Source organism: Gorilla gorilla, chromosome 13 (genome assembly GCF_029281585.2).
Source record: "Gorilla gorilla gorilla isolate KB3781 chromosome 13, NHGRI_mGorGor1-v2.1_pri, whole genome shotgun sequence".
Lineage (NCBI taxonomy): Eukaryota > Metazoa > Chordata > Mammalia > Primates > Hominidae > Gorilla > Gorilla gorilla.
Genome location: NC_073237.2, coordinates 89,979,506 through 89,998,987, shown reverse-complemented (window position 1 = coordinate 89,998,987; position 19,482 = coordinate 89,979,506). Strand labels below are relative to the sequence as shown.

At 43.2% G+C, this 19,482-nt stretch overlaps 1 protein-coding gene across 6 annotated transcripts in view; it reads right to left on the bottom strand.

Moving 5' to 3' along the window:
- FAM120A (family with sequence similarity 120 member A) overlaps nucleotides 1–19,482 on the bottom strand; it is a 114,276-nt gene that overhangs the window by 33,435 nt on the left and 61,359 nt on the right. For 3 of the 6 annotated variants that reach the window (XM_063696572.1, XM_055349942.2, XM_055349944.2), the window contains exons 6-11: nucleotides 16,963–17,063; nucleotides 16,461–16,747; nucleotides 9,357–9,440; nucleotides 5,482–5,569; nucleotides 3,133–3,360; nucleotides 381–555 (exon numbers count right to left, since the gene is read on the bottom strand). In XM_063696572.1, the coding sequence (XP_063552642.1) occupies nucleotides 381–555; nucleotides 3,133–3,360; nucleotides 5,482–5,569; nucleotides 9,357–9,440; nucleotides 16,461–16,747; nucleotides 16,963–17,063 (963 nt within the window). The remainder of the gene's footprint in view (nucleotides 1–380; nucleotides 556–3,132; nucleotides 3,361–5,481; nucleotides 5,570–9,356; nucleotides 9,441–16,460; nucleotides 16,748–16,962; nucleotides 17,064–19,482) is intronic. The other 3 variants (XM_055349943.2, XM_031014816.3, XM_031014817.3) reach the window with 3 other exon arrangements.

Below are 19,482 nucleotides of genomic sequence, written 5' to 3'. Positions count from 1 at the left end.
TGGCCTTCTGGAGAGAGCAGATCTGTGCTTCATGAGAGCACAGAAACACACTCGTCCTGATTACCAAGACGTGGTAATTACAGAGAGTGGCGGCAATTCAAGTCTGCTTTCAGATCAACATTCACTTTAAAGTGTAAACCTGTTTTATTATTTTACCGAATAAACATCATTATTGGAATGTTACTGAGGAAGAAAGTCTGTGGCTTCTCCTCCTTTTCTAAGAGCCTTTACCCTGGCCTACTGCCCCGATGATGGGCCCACCTCCTTTACACAGAGGCACTCGGGGTCAACTCAGTCATGATTCTTCTAAGGCTTTAGAAAATGCACAAGAGATTACGAGGTACCGAGGAAAACAAACAATGGATTGTTACAGTACATACATTCTGGTGGAAGTCTGTTCTTTCTAAAAGCAAGTCTCTCAGTTTTCTTTCTGCTTTCTGCCAAACTAAACAGGACTCCGTAAACATACTGACGAACTGGCCTATAGAGCAGAGCGGCCGGAGGCAGGTCCTTGTTGGCTTCATCTTCAATAGAAACAGCAATTTTGATTTCACCCTTTGCATGGAAGAAAGCAGAATAACATTGCACATTTTTCATGTTGAATTTACAATACACTCACAGAAATATACTGTATTATCTCCAGTTAATGACATTGCAATTCCATTCCAAATCAACTGCTTAACAACTTGCCTAAATAAAGATGTTTAGGAAGAGTTCATTTGGCAGGCTGTGGCCAAAGCATATGCTCAAAGAATCAAAATAAAATCTACATCATTTTATGTTTAATCCAAAACCAAGAACAAAAGAAAACCATGTAGATGTTCCAAAGTCTTTGAAACAATCCAGACAGATAACATCAGACAAGAAACAGAATAGAAAAGACTGAGAACTCGCAACTTTTATTTAGAGAGTTGGGATGGTCACATGCAATATAATTGAAAATTTTCAATTACCTACATGCAAACTAAAGAACTGAGTATCCTGAAAATATAATGGTCAAATTTTATTTGCTAAGTTCTTCCATGGCAAATTACCACCTCGTGTGTTAGGCTTCTGCCATAGTGTGGCAGGTGCTCAAGAAATGTGTCTCAGTACAGTGGCTAGGACATGCATAGCCACTAGGGCAGAAACCAAAAGCACTCCACCTTTTTCATGTCCCAGGGCCAATACGGCAAGAACTGCATCTGACTCAAGAACATGCTGCCAAGAGACAAATGACTGACTGTGGCCTTTGGCAGCTAAGATTGTTGCCAAAATTAATCTGTCTCAGGGATCTTACAGCATCAAGATACATCTCAAGATATCATGCAACAAATTTTATTTAATTATACTCAGAGCACAACAACGCATTTATGACCTCAATGTCTATGAAGTTCATTGATATATATGCTTTAAATAATAATTTTGTAATATTTGCTGTTTCTTTCATTCACATAAGTTTAATTTAAAAACTGGTCTTTCCCCTTTCCCTCCATACTTTCATATTCATTAATCCAGTAGCTACATGTGTTCTAACACTCTCATCTAGGGAATATTTATCTCAATAATATGATGCTTTGCAAATTCTCTTCATTACCATAAAGATGCATCTCACTGTAAATGTCTTAGCCTGGGCAATTTAATACCAGAGCCATTCAGCTTATAGGATAAACTGAAAAAACTTAAGTAGCATTTTAAAATGTGAAAAGACAATTTTCTCAACCATGGTCATTTTATCAGTATTTGCCCTTGAAATTCGTAAGAAATAAGAAAGCATGTTGGTACAACTTGCAACCCTCATATAGATCTAACCGACTATCCACGCATCAGATCCAGCAGTGTGGACATAACAGGTAGCTCCTGGGGACCTTACATTTCAAACAGCCCCACGAGGAATGAGTGTTGTTTCTTTACACCTTATTTTGAAAGATGTCTTCCCAAAACTTTGGTTCCTTAAACTTAGCAAAATGCTTTCCCCACAACAATTACTTTTCACTTACCCTTTATAATTTATGTTGAACCTGAAAAATAAAATGTTCACCTTACAACCATAATCTGAAAATTGATACTATAAATGCATACCCATATCAAATAATAGATGAGATTTGGAGGCATTGCAACTAAAAAATAAATTAAAGGATCTGAGCAAATAGTACTGGCTACATGTTTTCCATGTCCTTTAATTAATAAAAGTAAGCGATATTTGGGTTAGTCAGTTAACAGTTGAAGTCCACCTCAGGAATATTTGAGAACAGGAGTTCATTATTGCATTTATTGACTCCATTTTACACACCACAGATGGGTTGTAGAGAATAGACAGAAAAGTCTGGTTATATATGGTCATATAGGTATTCATGTTAATAATACATGATAGCAATAAACCAGTTCTGCAGGATTAATCTAGTAACTGAGGTAACTTGTTAAATTGTGGGGCTAAGATTAAAAGTGCCAACATAAAGACTACAAATCACTGAGGAAATTTAAATACACATAGATACATTTGAGACACCAAGATTAAAAAATAATTGATGCCACACTATATGTATATATTTAAGCATACATTAAGACACTAATAAAGTGAAATTATGACACTGTATAAAATGATAGTTTCATTTTCTGACTATGTGCATGTTAACAAAATCCTGTATTATATTTTTTGTTCTTAGGACTACTAAAACTGCACTCAATGAGGTCATGAACAAGTCAAAACACATAAAGCACTATGAGCCAATCAAAGGGGGAAACATTATTTTCTAAGCACAAATGATAAAGGAACCAGATATTGTATCTGACATCAGAATTAAACCTGACATTACAGCACAAATATGGTTTAAGAAAATTCTGAAATTGAAGTAAAAAGAATAAAATTACAAGTCATAAAATAATGTGATGCATTATTTCATTAGAAGTATAAAATATTCTATACTAAGTTGAAGGAAAAAAGTGAGACTTTTCACGAGTTATTTTAAAACTGTATTTACAGTTATAAATGTTCATCTTTCATTCAATGTTTAGAAAGGTGAAAGTGAACTTTGTTTCAAGTAGATTAGTAAGACAGAAAAATGGTTCAAAAAAGGACAAAAGGACAAAACACCCATAGGAATGGCCACTCATCAAATAACAGAAGCCACTCCAGGGCCCCTTTGATAATACCTTCGTCAGGACATGGAAGATGTAGGGGTACATCAGCCCCTTCTTGTGCCTGTGCTCGGCCACTCTCAGCACCTCAGGTGCGACGGGGGGCAGGGGAGGTGTGGTGATGTCCATGTGGTTCCTGGTGGGCATCGACAGGAGGCACGGGATTGGCTGGACAGTGCCCATCTGGCTTCCCTTGCCTTCGGCTAGTTGGCTTCCTGAAGAGGCAGTGGACGAGCCTTCTGCCTACAGTGCAGAGAGCAGAAGGGAGGAAAACGAGTGTATGTCATGTTTTCATTCATTTAAAGTATGTTAGGTGCCTGTTCACCTGCCAGACACGGAGGGGACAAAGATGAGTCCTGTCTTAGAGAGACCAGATTTGGTGCCACCCTAAAGACAGAGGAAACAGAGAGCACTCTGATCCAGTCCTCTCCTTGAACAGCTTCCCACACTGAAACAGCATCAACATCTACTGTGCCACAGGAGAGCGGGCCTGTTGCTCCCTGCTGTTCTGTGTCACCCTGCAGTCCCTCTGCAGATACGGCAGGGTGTTGGGAGGCAGGAGCCTTGCTATCTTGTTTGGCTCTCACTTGTCCATCATCTATGTGGTCCCTTCCTGTGTTTCTGTTTTCTCGAGACTTTGCCTAAGATCTCTATACAAACAGGAAAACTAACACTCCAAGAGGCTGTGCAGTCTGAACACAGTTACACAACCCTAACACATAGAAATGGAATTCTAATCCAGGGCTGACTCCATGCCACAGCTGGTACTTAAAGAACAAACAAAAACCCAAACTCAAGCATTCTCTGTAGTCATTATAAAGCCCTAAGTTAATTATACACAAGCAAAAATTAAACCAAAAGCCCCAAAAACCTGCTAAGCCACAGCATAATCCCATTAAAAACAATGTCTCAGATCTATGGATAATGACATAGAAAGAGGTCCATGATACACTGTTCGGTGAAAACACCCATTCTGTAACAACTAAGCCCCCCAAACATGGAGTGTATGGACATACACAGGAAAGAGTCTGGTCCCCAAATTATTACCACAGTGATGGACTGCTGCGAGGCAGTAGAACTAAGGAAAGGAAAAAGGAAGGAGACACTTTAGCACAGTCTGAATTGTCTGAATAGTTGCCTAAGAGCAATGATTATTTGTATGATAAACTTTATCAGAATAATATTGAAAATAAGACTGCTTATTGATTGATTTAATGCCACCCTAAAGACATATACATTTTTCTGTTTTGAAACAAAGTATACTCTTTACAATGGTGTGTAATTAAGTCCTTAATTTTATTTTTTAAAACACAAAGTGCCAAAATTAGTCTCAAGAAGAATAACTCATAGATAATTCACTGGTGTTTTCTACACTTTCCATTCCATAAGAATACAGATGTAGAACAACTCAAAATGCTTTGGAAGGTGCTTTGAAAATAATATGTATCCACAAAGGATTTTTGTTGCTTATTTGCAGAACAATCATTTAATAGTATGACTTCTTTAGACAAACGTCTGATATTCAGGCAACCCTGCATATTAACCACCAAAACCTTCAGGCAGGAAACCGGCTCCTTCTTGGTAATCACATGTGGCAGATGTACGTGGCTTTGCAAATTAAAAAGATATTTTTAGATATCACTATTAACAGGTAGAAGTAGAAGAAAAGCAGGGAGACAGGGCGTGGTGGCTCACGTCTGTAATCCCAGCACTTTGGGAGGCTGAGGAGGGCAGATCACTTGAGGTCAAGGGTTCGAGACTAGCCTGGCCATCATGGCGACACCCCGTCTCTACTAAAAATACAAAAATTAGCCAGGCATGGTAGTGCACGCCTATAATCTCAGCTACCAGGGAGGCTGAGCCAGGAGAATTGCTTGAACCCAGGGGGCAGAGGTTTCAGTGAGCTGAGATCACGCCACTGTACTCCAGCCTGGGTGACAGAGCTAGACTCCATCTCAAAAAATAAATAAATAAATAAATAAATAAATAAATAAATAAATAAATAAATAAATATTTTTAAAAAGAAAAAAGGGGGGTGGGGGAGTTAAATTTAGCATCCCCGGTGCTTTTTCAGTGAATTTTCACAAAAACCTACAACAAATGTGGGCTCAGGAAGGTCCTAAGCACCTTGTCCAAGATGACGCAGTGAGCAAACAAGGAAATGCATCAGGTGCCTGCCATGCAGAAAGACTAGCCGGCTTGGGCATAGCTCTGAACTCTTCCTTCCCTGCTTATCCCCTTTGTAAAGGTTTACATGACCCGATTAAAAGAGAGAGAGATTATTTTTCACTATTTGATCACTAATACAGTATGCTAATACAAAATGAGTCAGAACTCAAAAACTAAAAGGCATAGACTTTCTACCTTTGTTTGGTCTCCTGGGTCTCCTCGTGCCTGAGGCTCTGAGTGGCTTCCCGTCTTCTCCCAGCCAATCTTGTTCCCACTGATATGGCTAAACATAAAATGAACATGATTACTGTCCAATCACTTTCACAAACCAGCTGACAATGATAAGAAGGGCCTCAGCTAAGTCTTCAGGCTCATAATAACAATACTTTTAAAATAAACACAACGTCCAGAAATAACTCTATTATACTAATATTTCTTCCTGCTTCAAAAGGGTAGGTGATAACCACATACTATGGAAAAGAAACTATCGAACACCTAACTTAGAGGAGTCACCAGGCAGTTCAGAGATGGTCTGTGATTTGCTTAGCGCTATGGAGGATACAGAGGAAACAAAGGCAAGCCTTGCCTTGGAGGATCTTTCCATCGTCACAGCAAGACAAAGATCAGCATTTAATTGGCAATTATGAGGTAGTAGAAGACTTAAATGTTATCTGGATCAAATACTACACATAAGTTATAAATAAATGTAAGGCGACAATACACCACACAGGGCACTCCAGCCTATTCATGTGGAGGGGGCATTAGAGCTAACACTGGAGGTGACTCGAACTGGAAAATCTGAAAGACAGGGAAGGTACACTCTAGGCAAAGCGAGATGGCACAAACTTGGTGGGTTCACAGAACAGGGAGTTCATGGGAACTTATTTGGAGGATGGCTTTATTTAACAAAGTAGTGAAAAAAAAAGGGGGTAAGGAAAAAGAGATGAGAAGATCACAGAGCATCTCAAATTACAGAATGAGAGATAACTGTGCTGTTACCCACTAACAGTCTGGGAAAACAATTTCGTGGGTTTAATGAGCATTTAAAAAAACTGAAACAGGACAGACCAGAATGCGTGGTGTGAATAAGCATTATTTCCTAAAGTCTTTGTTCACTTGTAGTATATGGGTTTACCATAGTCCTCAGGCGAATGTGAAATGCACTGTCTACAGGTAGCAGAAGATGTGCAGGGGCTTGAGCAGGGCCAGCGGGATGCTGCACCACACTGGAACCTCAGTGCACAGTGTGACCCTGAGGCAGGGATCGCTGTGGTGCTCCGTGCACTCACCCTTCCACTATAAGGTTCCATGCCCAAACTACCTTCTGAAAACCAGTGCTGGCCATAGGACATGCCAGCATGGGTCAACTGGCCTGCCTTTGTAACTGACTCACACAACAGATGGAGAGGTTTTAAGACCAGATAATTCTCCTATCTTCCAATCAACTTCCTTGTAGTTCCGTCTTTTAAAAAAAGGGAAAAAAAAGCTGCAAAAAGATTCCGCTGTCACACAATGGACCGTCCAGCCAAGGATACTGCATGCACGCCATGAAAAGTTCACCCACCCTGTTCAGGTTTCCCGGTCTTCATGGAGCTTGGAGAAACCACTGCTCATGCACAATCTCTGCCTGCAACTTAACAAAACTAGAGGAAACCCCAGCAGTGGCTCAGACACATCAAAAACCATTGCAGGCATCCCCAGAGTGTAGTGGTCTGTCCCACTGAGAAAGCAGCCACGGAGGGCACAATGTGAGCAGACAATGGATAGCGGCTCAGGAGGTGGATGAGCATGTGCTGATAGAGATGCATGAGTCAGCAAGCTGGGAGATGCAGGGGGCAATAAATTACCAAATCCTGGCCTAGAAGTACATGGCAACATTGGCACAACTCTTGCTTATCTTCCATAGCATGTAAAGAACAATAAGTGTTCTCAAACTGTTGTTAAGCTTAAAGGCTCATGTGGAATGCTTATTAACCACGCAGACCCACAAGCACCCATCCCCAGGGTATCTGTCCCTAGAGTGTCTGGGGCTCTTGGAGGGTAAGAGGATCTAGAGGATCATGCACCTAGGATGGTGGGGCAGGGGAGGCCAAGTGTTAGGAAAGTGCCAACCAAGGAGGGGACACACCTGTCTACCAAAACTGGAGAGCCGAGGCACCATGCCAGCGCCACCTGAGATCACACAGACCCTACACTTGCAAGCCTTAGTGTTGTTCTATGTAGATTATCAATCTAAAAATAAATGTCATAATCTGGAAGCCCATATAATCTTCTAACAATCATACTGTAAAATCTAAAATTCTGCCTGAAAAGCATCTTGACAAGAAACAGTTTTTGAGAAGGCCAATATATTTCAATAGGACAAATATATTACTTTACAATTAAAAAAATAGAATATGACAAATGCCTTGCTTTGAAGAACAGATGGATAACATTTTAGAATACTTCTATATATATTTATGTTTCATTTTACACAACTAATAATACCTTAAACTGATACCTGGAACCATGTACGTAAACCAGACGTTTCACTGACTCACACTGCGCTGAGACGTGCTGAGACAGGCACCGGCCACAGGGAAGTAGAGTCAGTGACCCGGGCACTGTGCAGGAAGCCTGTGGCGCTCTCACAATCTCATCCCCACCCCCACACTATAAATCTCTAATGATAAAATGATAAAATCCAGGCTCAGAGAGAAGGAATCTACCCACAGTCACAAATAAGGTAGCTGGATTCAAACCCAGACCCTTATTTCAAACTATTGGCACCTGCTACCACAGCAGAGCCGAGCCGAGGCTACAGACAGTTTCACACATATGTGAGAATGCAGCACACAAGCAATAGAAAGGGTGATTCTGGCAAGTCAGCTTGGCGGCTGGGGAAGCCCAGCACTATAGGATGGGGTATTCACAGGCTGTCAGAGAGGTGTGCCAAGGCCTCACTTCACTAGGAACATTTGGAGCTTCTTCCGTATGAAAGCCTGGAAAGACAGCAAACTGTTCTAGTCACTGAATGATTTTTTTTTACATCTTTCAGCAGGTTGGTGAGACTAGGATGGAAATGTATTGGTGTTCATTTACACCAAGTATACCAGGGTATGACGTGTCACTCATGTTCCTGACTGTCAGGGGTGTAGAGTTTTCCTTTATGGAGGAGAAAAGAAAGAGAACGTTAAGTAAAAGCTGACTTCTGTGTCAACAGGAAAGAGCAAAGGCAAATAAACCAAAATGGAAGAAAATAAATCATTAAATTTAGAAAAGAAAAGATCAAATTCACAGCAGAACTATCTGGCATGTGTAAATTTTTCATTTCTATCTGTTCCCCAACTCAACAGGGCTGAGAACAGACAGCCGGGAGGGTCTCTGATAGTGTAACAAAGAGGGCCTGGGCCCTGCTGGTGCAGGGCAACAGAAGGCCTCGGCCTGGCTGGACAGATGCTCAGAGTTCTCCTGCACGGCCTGGCCCTGCCAAGTGCTATCTCCCTACAGAAGCACCAGTATCTGGGTGCCCTGACCAGGGAAGCTACAAGAGTCACAGAGACAGACACCTAATAGGTCTAGTCTCCTCATGCTCTAGTTAAGCTAACATCACACATTCAGGTTCCTTCACATAATGGGTGAGCTTAAAATGTGAGGAACACAGAAAGCACTTTTCCATGTGGCAGTCAGATGATGACTCAAACTTCTTTCACAGCCTTGTCAGGACTTCTCGCTGTCATCAGAAGACTGTGTGACCAAGAAGCCCCAACTGGTCACGGAGCTATCCCCTTACACCCCACAAGTGAGGGTTCAGAGACACCTAACTGTGTCAACACGTTTGTCTTAAGATCAATACGAAATGTCTACACAGATTAGTGGATGGCTAGAACACAACGTAATGATATAGATCATGATTAATTTTTGCCAACATATAAAATTCAGAATCACTTTTATGAGAAGATATTAGAAACGGTACCATGTGTCAAAACATAAATATAAAGTGGATATCTGTCTGGAACAAGAGCATAACAATCTGAAAGAAAAACCTACAGTTACACTAAAGTCATTCCCTCAGCCCCAGGCCTACCTACCCATGCCTCAGGATCCTGGAGCAGAGCACGATGGAATTCTCTTTGTGAAACACAAAGTTTTTTTGCAAGTAGAGTTGGAAAGGCCTTAAAGGACAAGAAAAACATTCAACACCATCTTCAAGCAAAAGAGGCACATCAGGCACAAACTTCCTGGGATACCAGATCAAAGGGAGCCAAATAAAATTCTTTTAGCTATTTTACATTAAAAACCACATCAGTGTTCTGGTTTTCTAGCATACTAAGAGTTAATTTTTAAAAAGTAGTGATAACTACCATTCATTGAGCTTTTTCATCAGCTAATTTAACACACAAACAACTCAGCAAACCTGTCACGCACATTTGAATGCTCTGAGGTTCTGCGAGCTTCAGGTCACAACATCACCTAGAAATACCAACCAAGAGACTCTGAGCAAACCGGTTCCTGCCAACAGCTAGGTCTCAGTGCTGCTCACAGAGCATGCTAACACCAAACAGCCTGCCTTCCTGTGGTTCATCTTTCACAGTCCAGATTTGGTCCAGGGAGTACATGTCATTAGCAAAAATTAACAGGGGAGGGGAATACAAGACTTATGCAAAAGATGCCTCCATAACACTACATGTCAAAATAAATAATAAATGTGGAGATGTCCTGTTCCACAGGGCTTTCTCTCCTAAGATACATAGATAAGTTCTCAAGAAAATGAAACCCATTTATACAAATAAGGTCACAAGGTGGAAAAAAAACTCAGTCTTCTCTCTCAATAAGGACTTTTACATATCCGTTTAAAAATGTCAGTAATTTTATGCAAAAATATTAAAGCAATAAAGTGGACATATATAGATCTTATTAAATATTAGGTATTAAGTACATGTACATATTAATACTTACATGCACAAATAAGAATACATAGTTACATAAGTATATTAAGCATAAAAGATGGAAGAAAAGGAAAAAGGGCAAGTTACTCTCCCTAAGATAGGACCTAGTTATTGTAAAAATCTTATTTTAGCAGATGCAGAGGAAAATAAGGTGCTTGAATATTCACCAATCTTTCAAACATAATTACCTCTCTAGAAGTAGGATCATGGGGAATTCTCTATATTGTATTGTCCAGTGTTTGAATTCTATATAACTTTGTATCAAGATGATAATTAGAAAAAAGATATAAAACAAAGAATTAAAAATTGTAATACAGCAACCTCAGATTTGATTCAGATTCTGCAAGTCCAAATGAATTTATGAAAATAACATAAAATAAACACCTCCACAAGGATTCAATTGTAATTTTTGTTTTGTTTTGTTTTTTAAACAGGATCTCACTCCGTTGCCCAGGCTGGAGTACAGTGGCACAATTTTGGCTCATTGCAACCTCCACCTCCCAGGTTCCAGCAATTCTCCTACCTCAGCCTCCCAAGTAGCTGGGACTACAAGCAAACACCACCACGTCCAGCTAATTTTTGTATTTTTTGGTAGAGAAAGGGTTTCACCATGTTGGTCTTGAACTTCTGACCTCAAGTGATCTGCCTGCCTCAGCTTCCCAAAGTGCTGAAATTACAGGCATGAGCCATTGCACCCGGCCTCAACTGTAATTCTTAATTCAACTGAAACAAGATTACAAACATCTGACAGGCACCAGGAAGGGGAAAAAGACAAGAATGTCACCTTAATTTTTAAAATTTAAACAAGAATAAAGCAAGTGTATGCTGGTACTGCTCTACTGTTCTAACAAAGGAACTGGAGGAGACATTACTTAGAAAGCCACACATTTCATTCCTTTTCTTTCTTTCCTTTTTTTTGTTTTTTTAAGAGACAGGGACTCATTCTGTTGCCCGGCTGGACTGCAGTGGTGCCATCATGGCTCACTACAGCCTCGAACTCCTGGGCTCAAGTGATCCTGCCGTCTTAGCCACCCAGGTTGCTGGACCCACAGGCACATGCCACCATGTCTGGCTAATTTTTAAATTTTATGTTGCCCAGGCTGGCTTCACGCAATCCCCCTGCCTCAGCCTCTCAAAGTGTGGGGATTAAAGCATGAGCCACCACATGTGGCCCCCTTTTCTTATTTTATTGCCAAACTGTTTTAGGCCTAGAATAACTGCCAGTTCTGATCACTACCCAAGCACCAGCCTATTTTCTTCCAAGGGACATGCTAGAAAGAGAGTGTTGTGTCTCTGAAAAGTAGCCAATTAAACTCAGAACTGAGCTTCCAACAGGTTCACCTTCAATTTTTTTGGAAAAATATGTCGGGCAGGCACAACTATGTGGCAAGAAGTCTTCTCATATTCTAAGAACTCCTCCTCTAACAGATTTTCCAAAAATTCTAAAGAGAAATTTGTATTTCAAAAGAGTAACATAGCCCATCACGTCCATTCCAACAGCACAGGAGAACTGTACAGTACAAAGACACTGAACAACTCATCCAACTAAAGAAACTAAAATGCTGAATAAGATATTAAAGAAATACAACAAAAAGAAGAGATAAAGCTCAGGGCTGCCAAGCGCACCCAGATGAAGGCTGCCCTACTGCCCCTGAGGACTGGCTGAGAGCATTTCCTGATCTGCTGCCATCTGTGTGAATGCCTCCCCATGAACTTGGGGTTACAAGAGCATATTTTCTGTAGTGTGTATGAGGCTCCTGTGCAATGAACACTGATGACAGCATGGGGGCACACACATCTGTTCCACCAATGTTGCTGCAATGCACACCACACACCCACCTTCCTACAGGCACAGAGCAAATCTCCACAAAGAGCACCCGCATGCACGCAGCTCTGAGAAGTCCACAAGTCATGACAACATCCAGCAATGCTCAGTGGCGACAGCCAGGACCCAATAACTCCACCCATAACCGCCCACCACATCTTATCTTTAAAAATAAATGTTTGACAATTTTATAGGCTTTTGTAAGAGGTATCTTATGGTCTAAGTTGTAGAATTTTGATATTCTTAGTGAGGGTGAACAACTTTTTATGTTTCTTGATGGCTGCTTCCCTTGTGAATTCCATGCTTATACCTTTAAGAGATGAGATGAGATCTCACTACATTGCCCAGGAGAGAGTGCACTGGCCATTCACAGGTGTATGATCATAGCTCACTGCAGCCTCAACCTCCTGGGCTCAAGTGATCCTCCCACCTCAGCCTCCCGAGTAGCTGGGACTACAGGTGTACAGTACCATACCCAGCACATTTGTATCTTTTTCCATTTAAAACAGTTGCCATCGGCTGCACACAGTGGCTCATGCCTGTAATCCCAGCACTTTCGGCAGAGGTAGGAGGATTGCTTGAGGCCAGGAGTTTGAAACCAGCCTGGGCAATACAGCGAGACCCCATAACTACAAATAATACAGGTTAGCTGGGTGTGGTGGAACATGTCTTTCGTCTCAGGCGGAACATGCTAAGGTGTGAGGATCACCTGAGCCCAGGAGTTTGAGGCTGCAGTGAGTTATGATGGTCCCACTGCACTCCAGCCTGGGTGAAACAGCAAGACCCTGGCCCTAAAAAAATAATAATAATAATTTTAGAAAACCACTTACCTTTTTAATTCATAGGAAGCTTTTTTCTTTTTTTGTTGTCTCTTTTTTTATGTAACAATCCCCATCGCCCATCACTACCACCCTTTAAAAGAGTGCCACTGATTCATTGTTGGGGAAACTAGGCCATTTATTTTGCAGGGTGTCCCACATTATTCCTCCCTTGTGGTATCACTGAACGTACACTACAGAAGACAGGAGAAGTTAGGGCTGGACAATGAAAGGCAGAGTGTAGCAGGTGGGGCCACACCTTGCTATGCATCTAGAAGGCCAATCGCCTCCGCTATTTTACAGTCTAGAAATTATAAATGTTTCTGGCCAGGCACGGTGGGTCACGCCTGTAATCCCAGCACTTTGGGAGGCCGAGGTGGGGGGATCACCTGAGGTCAGGAGTTTGAGAACAGCCTGGCCAACATGGTGAAACCTCATCTCTACTAAAAATACAAAAAATTAGCTGGGCATGGTAGTAGGCAACTGTAATCCTAGCTAGTCAGGAAGCTGAGGCAGGAGAATCGCTTGAACCTGGGAGGCAAAGGTTGCAGTTAGCCGAGATCATGCAATTGCACTCCAGCCTGGCCAACAAGAGTAAAATTCCATCTCAAAAAAATTTAAAAATACATACATATATATAAACATTTCTACCATCAATATATTTTAAGACCAGAGTTCTGGAGTTCAACTGTTTCCACCAGCTCAATGGTCTGACTGTCCAGAGACCCACTGTCCCGAGGGCAAATGGCATCAAGGTGTGAGTAAACTCACCTCCAAAGAAACACCAGGGTCTCTCCAGCCTAAGGTCATGCTAAGCACACTCTGGATCAGGAGCGTCTAACCTTTTGGCATCCCTGGGCCACACTGGAAGAAGAAGAATTGTCTTGGGCCCCATATAAAATAGACTAACAATAGCTAATGAGCTTTAAAAAAAAAAAAATCAGAAAAAAAAATCTCAATGTTTTAAGAAAGTTTATGAATTTGTGTTGGGCCTCCATCCTGTGCTGCGTGTGGCCCGTGGGCCACGGGATGAACAAGTTTGCTCTAGATGTTTCCCGTGGCACTTAGAACACATCCAGCTGTGCACGGCCCAGCCCTGCTGGTCCTCACACCACAGGCCATCAGCTGGCTCGCTTCTTGCTCCCAGTTTTCCTGCCCTCCTTTGCTCTGGTGCTCCCAGTTCCCCACTCCTCACTCTCGGCACGTCTTCTTCACGCACTCGTCAGGGCTTTTATGTTCACTGCTTACATACTCTCCTCCAGAATGCAAGCTCTGTGCACAGACCTCATCACTCCTGTCCTCTGCCCTGTTCACTGGTAAATAAATGCCCAAGTATTTCTTGCTAAGAGAATGAATAATTTCTGTTCCCTTAGGGCCATCCTGAAAAAGCAACATAGGTCCCGGGGTCCTCATTCTATTCTAAACTAAAGGTTAAAAAAGTAGTGACTTTTTTTCTAAACTATAAAAGCAATTCTTTGTTCTCTTATGCACAGCCTAAGGGGCACATTATACACTGCAGATACAACCAATTCAACACACTAGAACCCTTGCTGAAAATCATGAACACTGTCTCTACTTGGCACACGCGTCATACCCCTGCACCTGCCACAAGCAAAGGATGCCCGTGATCAAGGGTTTCACCCCAAGTTGAATGCTAGTTTCTGACCCCAAAGCCTTCAGGAACAAGCACCCTTGTCTCCTCTGCCTTCATTCATCTCAAGTCTAACATGTCTGTCTCTTTCTTATTATAGGGTGTACCCTGCATTCCTCACGGCACTTCATACCACAAGGATGGCAAAACACAAGACTCCGAGCAGGACAAATTCCAGTGGCAGAAACAAGATGCATCTCCAGAAAACAGTAAAGATGCCATACCAGGGATAAAGACAATAAGCACTTGGAGAGGTCAGATGCCCAGAGCTCCAAAAAGCTGACCAGAACCTTCACAGACAGTTAGGAAGTGCATACCCAGAAAAGACAGGACATGCTCAGGCAGTCCTACTCACTCCAAGTTCAGCTCATCCTAACAAAGACAACTTGCCAAATTAGATGGGCAACTCACATTCTTCTCAATCCCTCCCCGCCGGAGGAACAAGCACCACAACTGAAACATGCCCCAGTCACCACCCACGTCCCCAAGTCAGCACCTTGACCTGGTTTCCACATCTCCATCACTAGCATGGAACTCTTGTTGGGGTCATAAAGCTTACTTCTTTTGCTTTTTGTCTTACTTCTTACCTATGTTTCATAGTTTAGAAAGAACATTTCTTACTAAGACAAAAACTATTGTACAGACACTTGGACCTTGCTGACATGAGTCACGTTTTACAACAAAATGCACATGCCTTAGAAATCTGGCGCATAAGGGCTTCCAAGAACATCAAGCAGTTGTTCTCAAACTTCAGTGTGCTAAAGACTGACTGAGGTGCTTATTTAAAATGCAAATTTGGGGGCCCCAACCAGAGATTCTGATTCAATGGGTACTCAATATATTATCTTGCTAGAGGTTAATTTAAAAGTTTGAATATTCAATTGCAACTCTTTACTTCATTTTAGAGTCTTGGCATTGCATATACAGCAAATAAACATTTATTAATTTTATACTTCTCTGCACATACAGCAAATCAACATTTATTAATGTTATACTTCTCTGCTATAAACAGGGTATGCATCCCTGGATGGCAGAGAGTCCTTCAGTAAGCTCTGCCCTGGGTCAACAGACATTTATTCCCATTTCACAGATGGACAGAGGACAGAGAGGAAAAGATCACCTGCTTCAGGTGACACACAAGGTAAGAACTGGCATGGAAACTGACACCTATGTCTCTTACATTTCCTACATCAGAAACAGATGTAGCATCAACCAGCCCTGGTTATCTGCGCTGTAAAGTAGAGTTCACACCAAGGAAAAGGAGACACTGACTTAAAGGAAAGAAATATTCTTTCCCTGTTTTTTTTTTTGTTTTAAACATAAGACAATTTAAAGAAAGGGGGGAGTGCAAATTAAAGATTTCCTCGATCAAATTTTAACCAACTATGTATTTGTGAACCCATTTATTCAGGGACACACAGTGTTTAAAATACTCCTCTAAGGAAAAAATTCCAGCTTGGGTCTAGGCAGCTTTCTAGGGTTTTGCTTGGGCAAACAGTGTTATTTCCAAAGTGTCCTGTAACCTGCTGAGTTTAGGAGAAGGAGAGGAAATTCAGAGCTCCCTTGATCCAGGAGCCAGGAGATTAATGTTTCGGGGGTCGGCAGGGGATTGCTGTGGTGGGTGTGAGTGGCACCACACCGGACAAATGCCCCCATGTTTTGGTCATCACACAAACCAGTTCTTGTCAAATTCCTCCCCAGAAAGTTTCCTGTGGCTCCAGGCCATGGGGCTGGGATAGTGCAGATTTTAAATCATGGAAACTTCAAGAACATACCTACTCTTCCTCTCTCCTCTCTGTCCAAGGAGCCCCCATCTGAGTACAGACTGACCATCACCCACCTGCAATAAACTACATCTCTGAGCAAAACACCAGCTGGGCTGGCAGGCCAGAAGGCAGCTTCCCCAGGTCACTACCCGCCAGGAAGCACCCAGCGACCCGTGCACCACTCACTTTGTCGCCCCTCCGCTGCCCTCGTCGTTGTCGGAAGATGACGATGTAGAAGAGCCAGGGAAGTAGGCGGAATCCACGTGGTTGGGGCTGCCGCTCTGGGCCGGGTTGATGGGCGAGGACCGCTCATACAGCGGCGTGTGCTTCCCTTCGTGAGGAATGTTGCTGTAGCTGTTCTGCTCCGTCAGATTCTTCCCGCTCGTGTCCAAAGTGAGAGATGCTGGCTCAGAGAGGCTGTACGGGTATGGACCCTGGCCCGGGGCGCCCCCTGGGCTGGGCACCTGTGGGGCCTGAAGTGAAGGGCACAGGTCACACACACGTGGCCAGCAGGACCCGACTCAGGCCCAGGCTGACGTTTCCTGGCTCATTTTTATTTCAACAAACACTGGCATCTATTTCACATATCAATTCAAGAGGTTAGGAACTTATTTTAGCATTTGTTGAAATTCAATGCATGCACCCTGTCTGAGACCCGCCACCCGACCCAACGCAGGGAAGGCCTTACCACGGGCTTTGCTTGCAGAGAGGTCTGCGGAATGTTGAGCATCTGAGGAGGAACATGCGGCGGCACCATCCCAGGCATTCCAAACGGACCGGGTCTGGCTGCTTCACCAACACAGAAAGAAAAGAATCACACAGCTGTGAACAGAATGTGTTTTCCAGGGCATCCTGGGGGCCAGCCCATGGTGCCAGGGATCTCACCCTCACCTGGCTCAGACATCGACACCACCATGGGTCCCACTTCTCAGAAATCATTACAAATTGCCATTTCACAGTAAGGAAAACTTAATTTTATGATGCTCGATTTGATGGACTAGGGCTGGGATTCTAACTTTCCAGATTTCTCAGTGAACTTGCCATAGTGGTTCTGCTCTCGTGCACTTCCTGAGGGCCTCGGCTGTCCCTCTGCCTGCAACTTGGTGGGGATTCTCTGTAACTCAGTCTCCCTGCTCAGGGCTGCTCCTAGCCTGAGGTCTCTGCGAAACCAGAAGCCCTGGCAGGCATGAAAGGAACAAAGTCGGACTGAACAGTTTCCTTTACCTTTGTCAAGCAAGAGGACTTTTCTATTTAAAGTACATTGCAACTACCATTAGGTTCTCAGCTAACTAGTGAGTTTTTAAATATAAAAGGAATTGCTTTTCATTGTTCAGCAATTAGGTTACACATTTTAAAACATATGCAGGATGAGTAATTTGTGATTCTGTGTTCTCTTAAAACACAATTTCATAAACCTGCCTGATGTGTGCTGCCATGTGCTAGTCATCATTCCCACGCTACCTTGCAAAAATAAAGAAATCTGTGAGAGGACTGAAAGCCACATAGAGGAATGGCTGAAGCAGGACAGCAGGACATGGAACCAGGCCAGCCTGAAGCTGGGACAGAAGGCAGGGGCTGGAAGCCTCCACACTCAACCTCTGGCCTCGCGCGGTCTAACTAAGCACAGGAAGAGAGCTCAGGGGCCACATCAGCCAACAGAAGTGAATGAGTGAGTAGATGGTGCCCATAAAGGGCTGTTCCAGAGACAGCACAAGACCCGCAGTAACAAGGACCTACTGGGGCCCAAATGATATGCAGGAAGCAGGAGGACATGGGACATGGACCTCTAGGAGCTGCACTCCCTCTCAGAACACTTAGGTGCTGAGGGCCTATGATGTGTCAAGCTGAGGACTGGGCCTGGGGATGAAAGGAGCCCTGAGGCGGTTTAAGTAAGATGCACACTGCTGAAGACACAGAGAAAATAGAAAACCTGTGTGAGACACAACAGATCCACCAGGGGCTTGCACGGCTACACCATCTCTTCCTTGGGTTTGTTTTAAATGTGGAAAAAAACCAAGCCCAGAGCTTGCTGACTCCAATTTCCCTCTTTAAGCAGTAGATATGCTTCTACAACCTCTTCATCTGAACACCAGGTGATATGGTTAGGCTGCACATCCCCACCCAAATCTCATCTTGAATTATAATCCCCATAATCCCCACGTGTCTAGGCAGAGAGACTAGGTGGAGGTAATTGGATCATAGGGGCAGTTTCTCCCATGTTCTTCTAATGATAGTGAATGAGTTCTCACAAGATCTGATGGTTGTATAAGGGGCTCTTCCCCCTTCACTCGGCACTTCTTACCGCTGCCTTGTGAAGAAGGTGCCTTGCTTCCCCTTCAACTTCTGCCATGATGCTAAGTTTCCTGAGGCCTCCCCAGCCATGCTGAACTGTGAGTCAATTAAACCTCTTTCCTTCATAAATTATCCAGTCTCAGGCAGTTCTTTATAGCACTATGAAATCAGAGGAAAACACCAGGCAAGGGGAACACAACCCAAGAACCACCACCTCTCACACTGCCTACTGCCAATATAGGTAAGGACAGAAACATTCCCCAAACCTTCACTCTCGTTCTCTGAAAAGCAAATGTCCATGGCTGCATTCGCAAGAGGCTCCCTAAGCCAACACTGGGCGTGGTGGGACCAGGAGTGCAAACACTGTCCTTGGTCCGGCCTCCTGAGAGCCAAGCATGGCCAACAGACGCTGGGAGTGAAGCACAGATCATTGTTGACTCCCCCCAGAGAACAACCAGGAATCTTACAGACTACAATTTGCCTGAGATTCCTGCCTTCCAAGGGCCTTCAGCTCACAAGCTTTAAACACCATAGCCCTTTGATCCTGGCTTGCATCAAGAAAAAACCTTGGCAGAGCTTCCACCTTTGTACCAAACAAAAACAACTGCAGTATGAGAAGCTGGGAATAATGAGACTGGCATGTGTGTAGTCACAGACACCTCACACTTGCATGTAACACGCACATAGACACACGTGCACACAACACATTCCTAACTGACGGATAAGTCCACAAGTCCGTGCCTCTAAGGGATGTGTGTGCACGATCAAGTGGTCACTCACACACAGGCGTAGATACACACACAGAAGTGCACACAAACACACCCCACACGTGCATGCATAGCGCACACACACGCATGGCACAGACAATACAAGGAGCTGTTCCTAAAACGGTATGTTGGCTAGATCTGCACCTCCA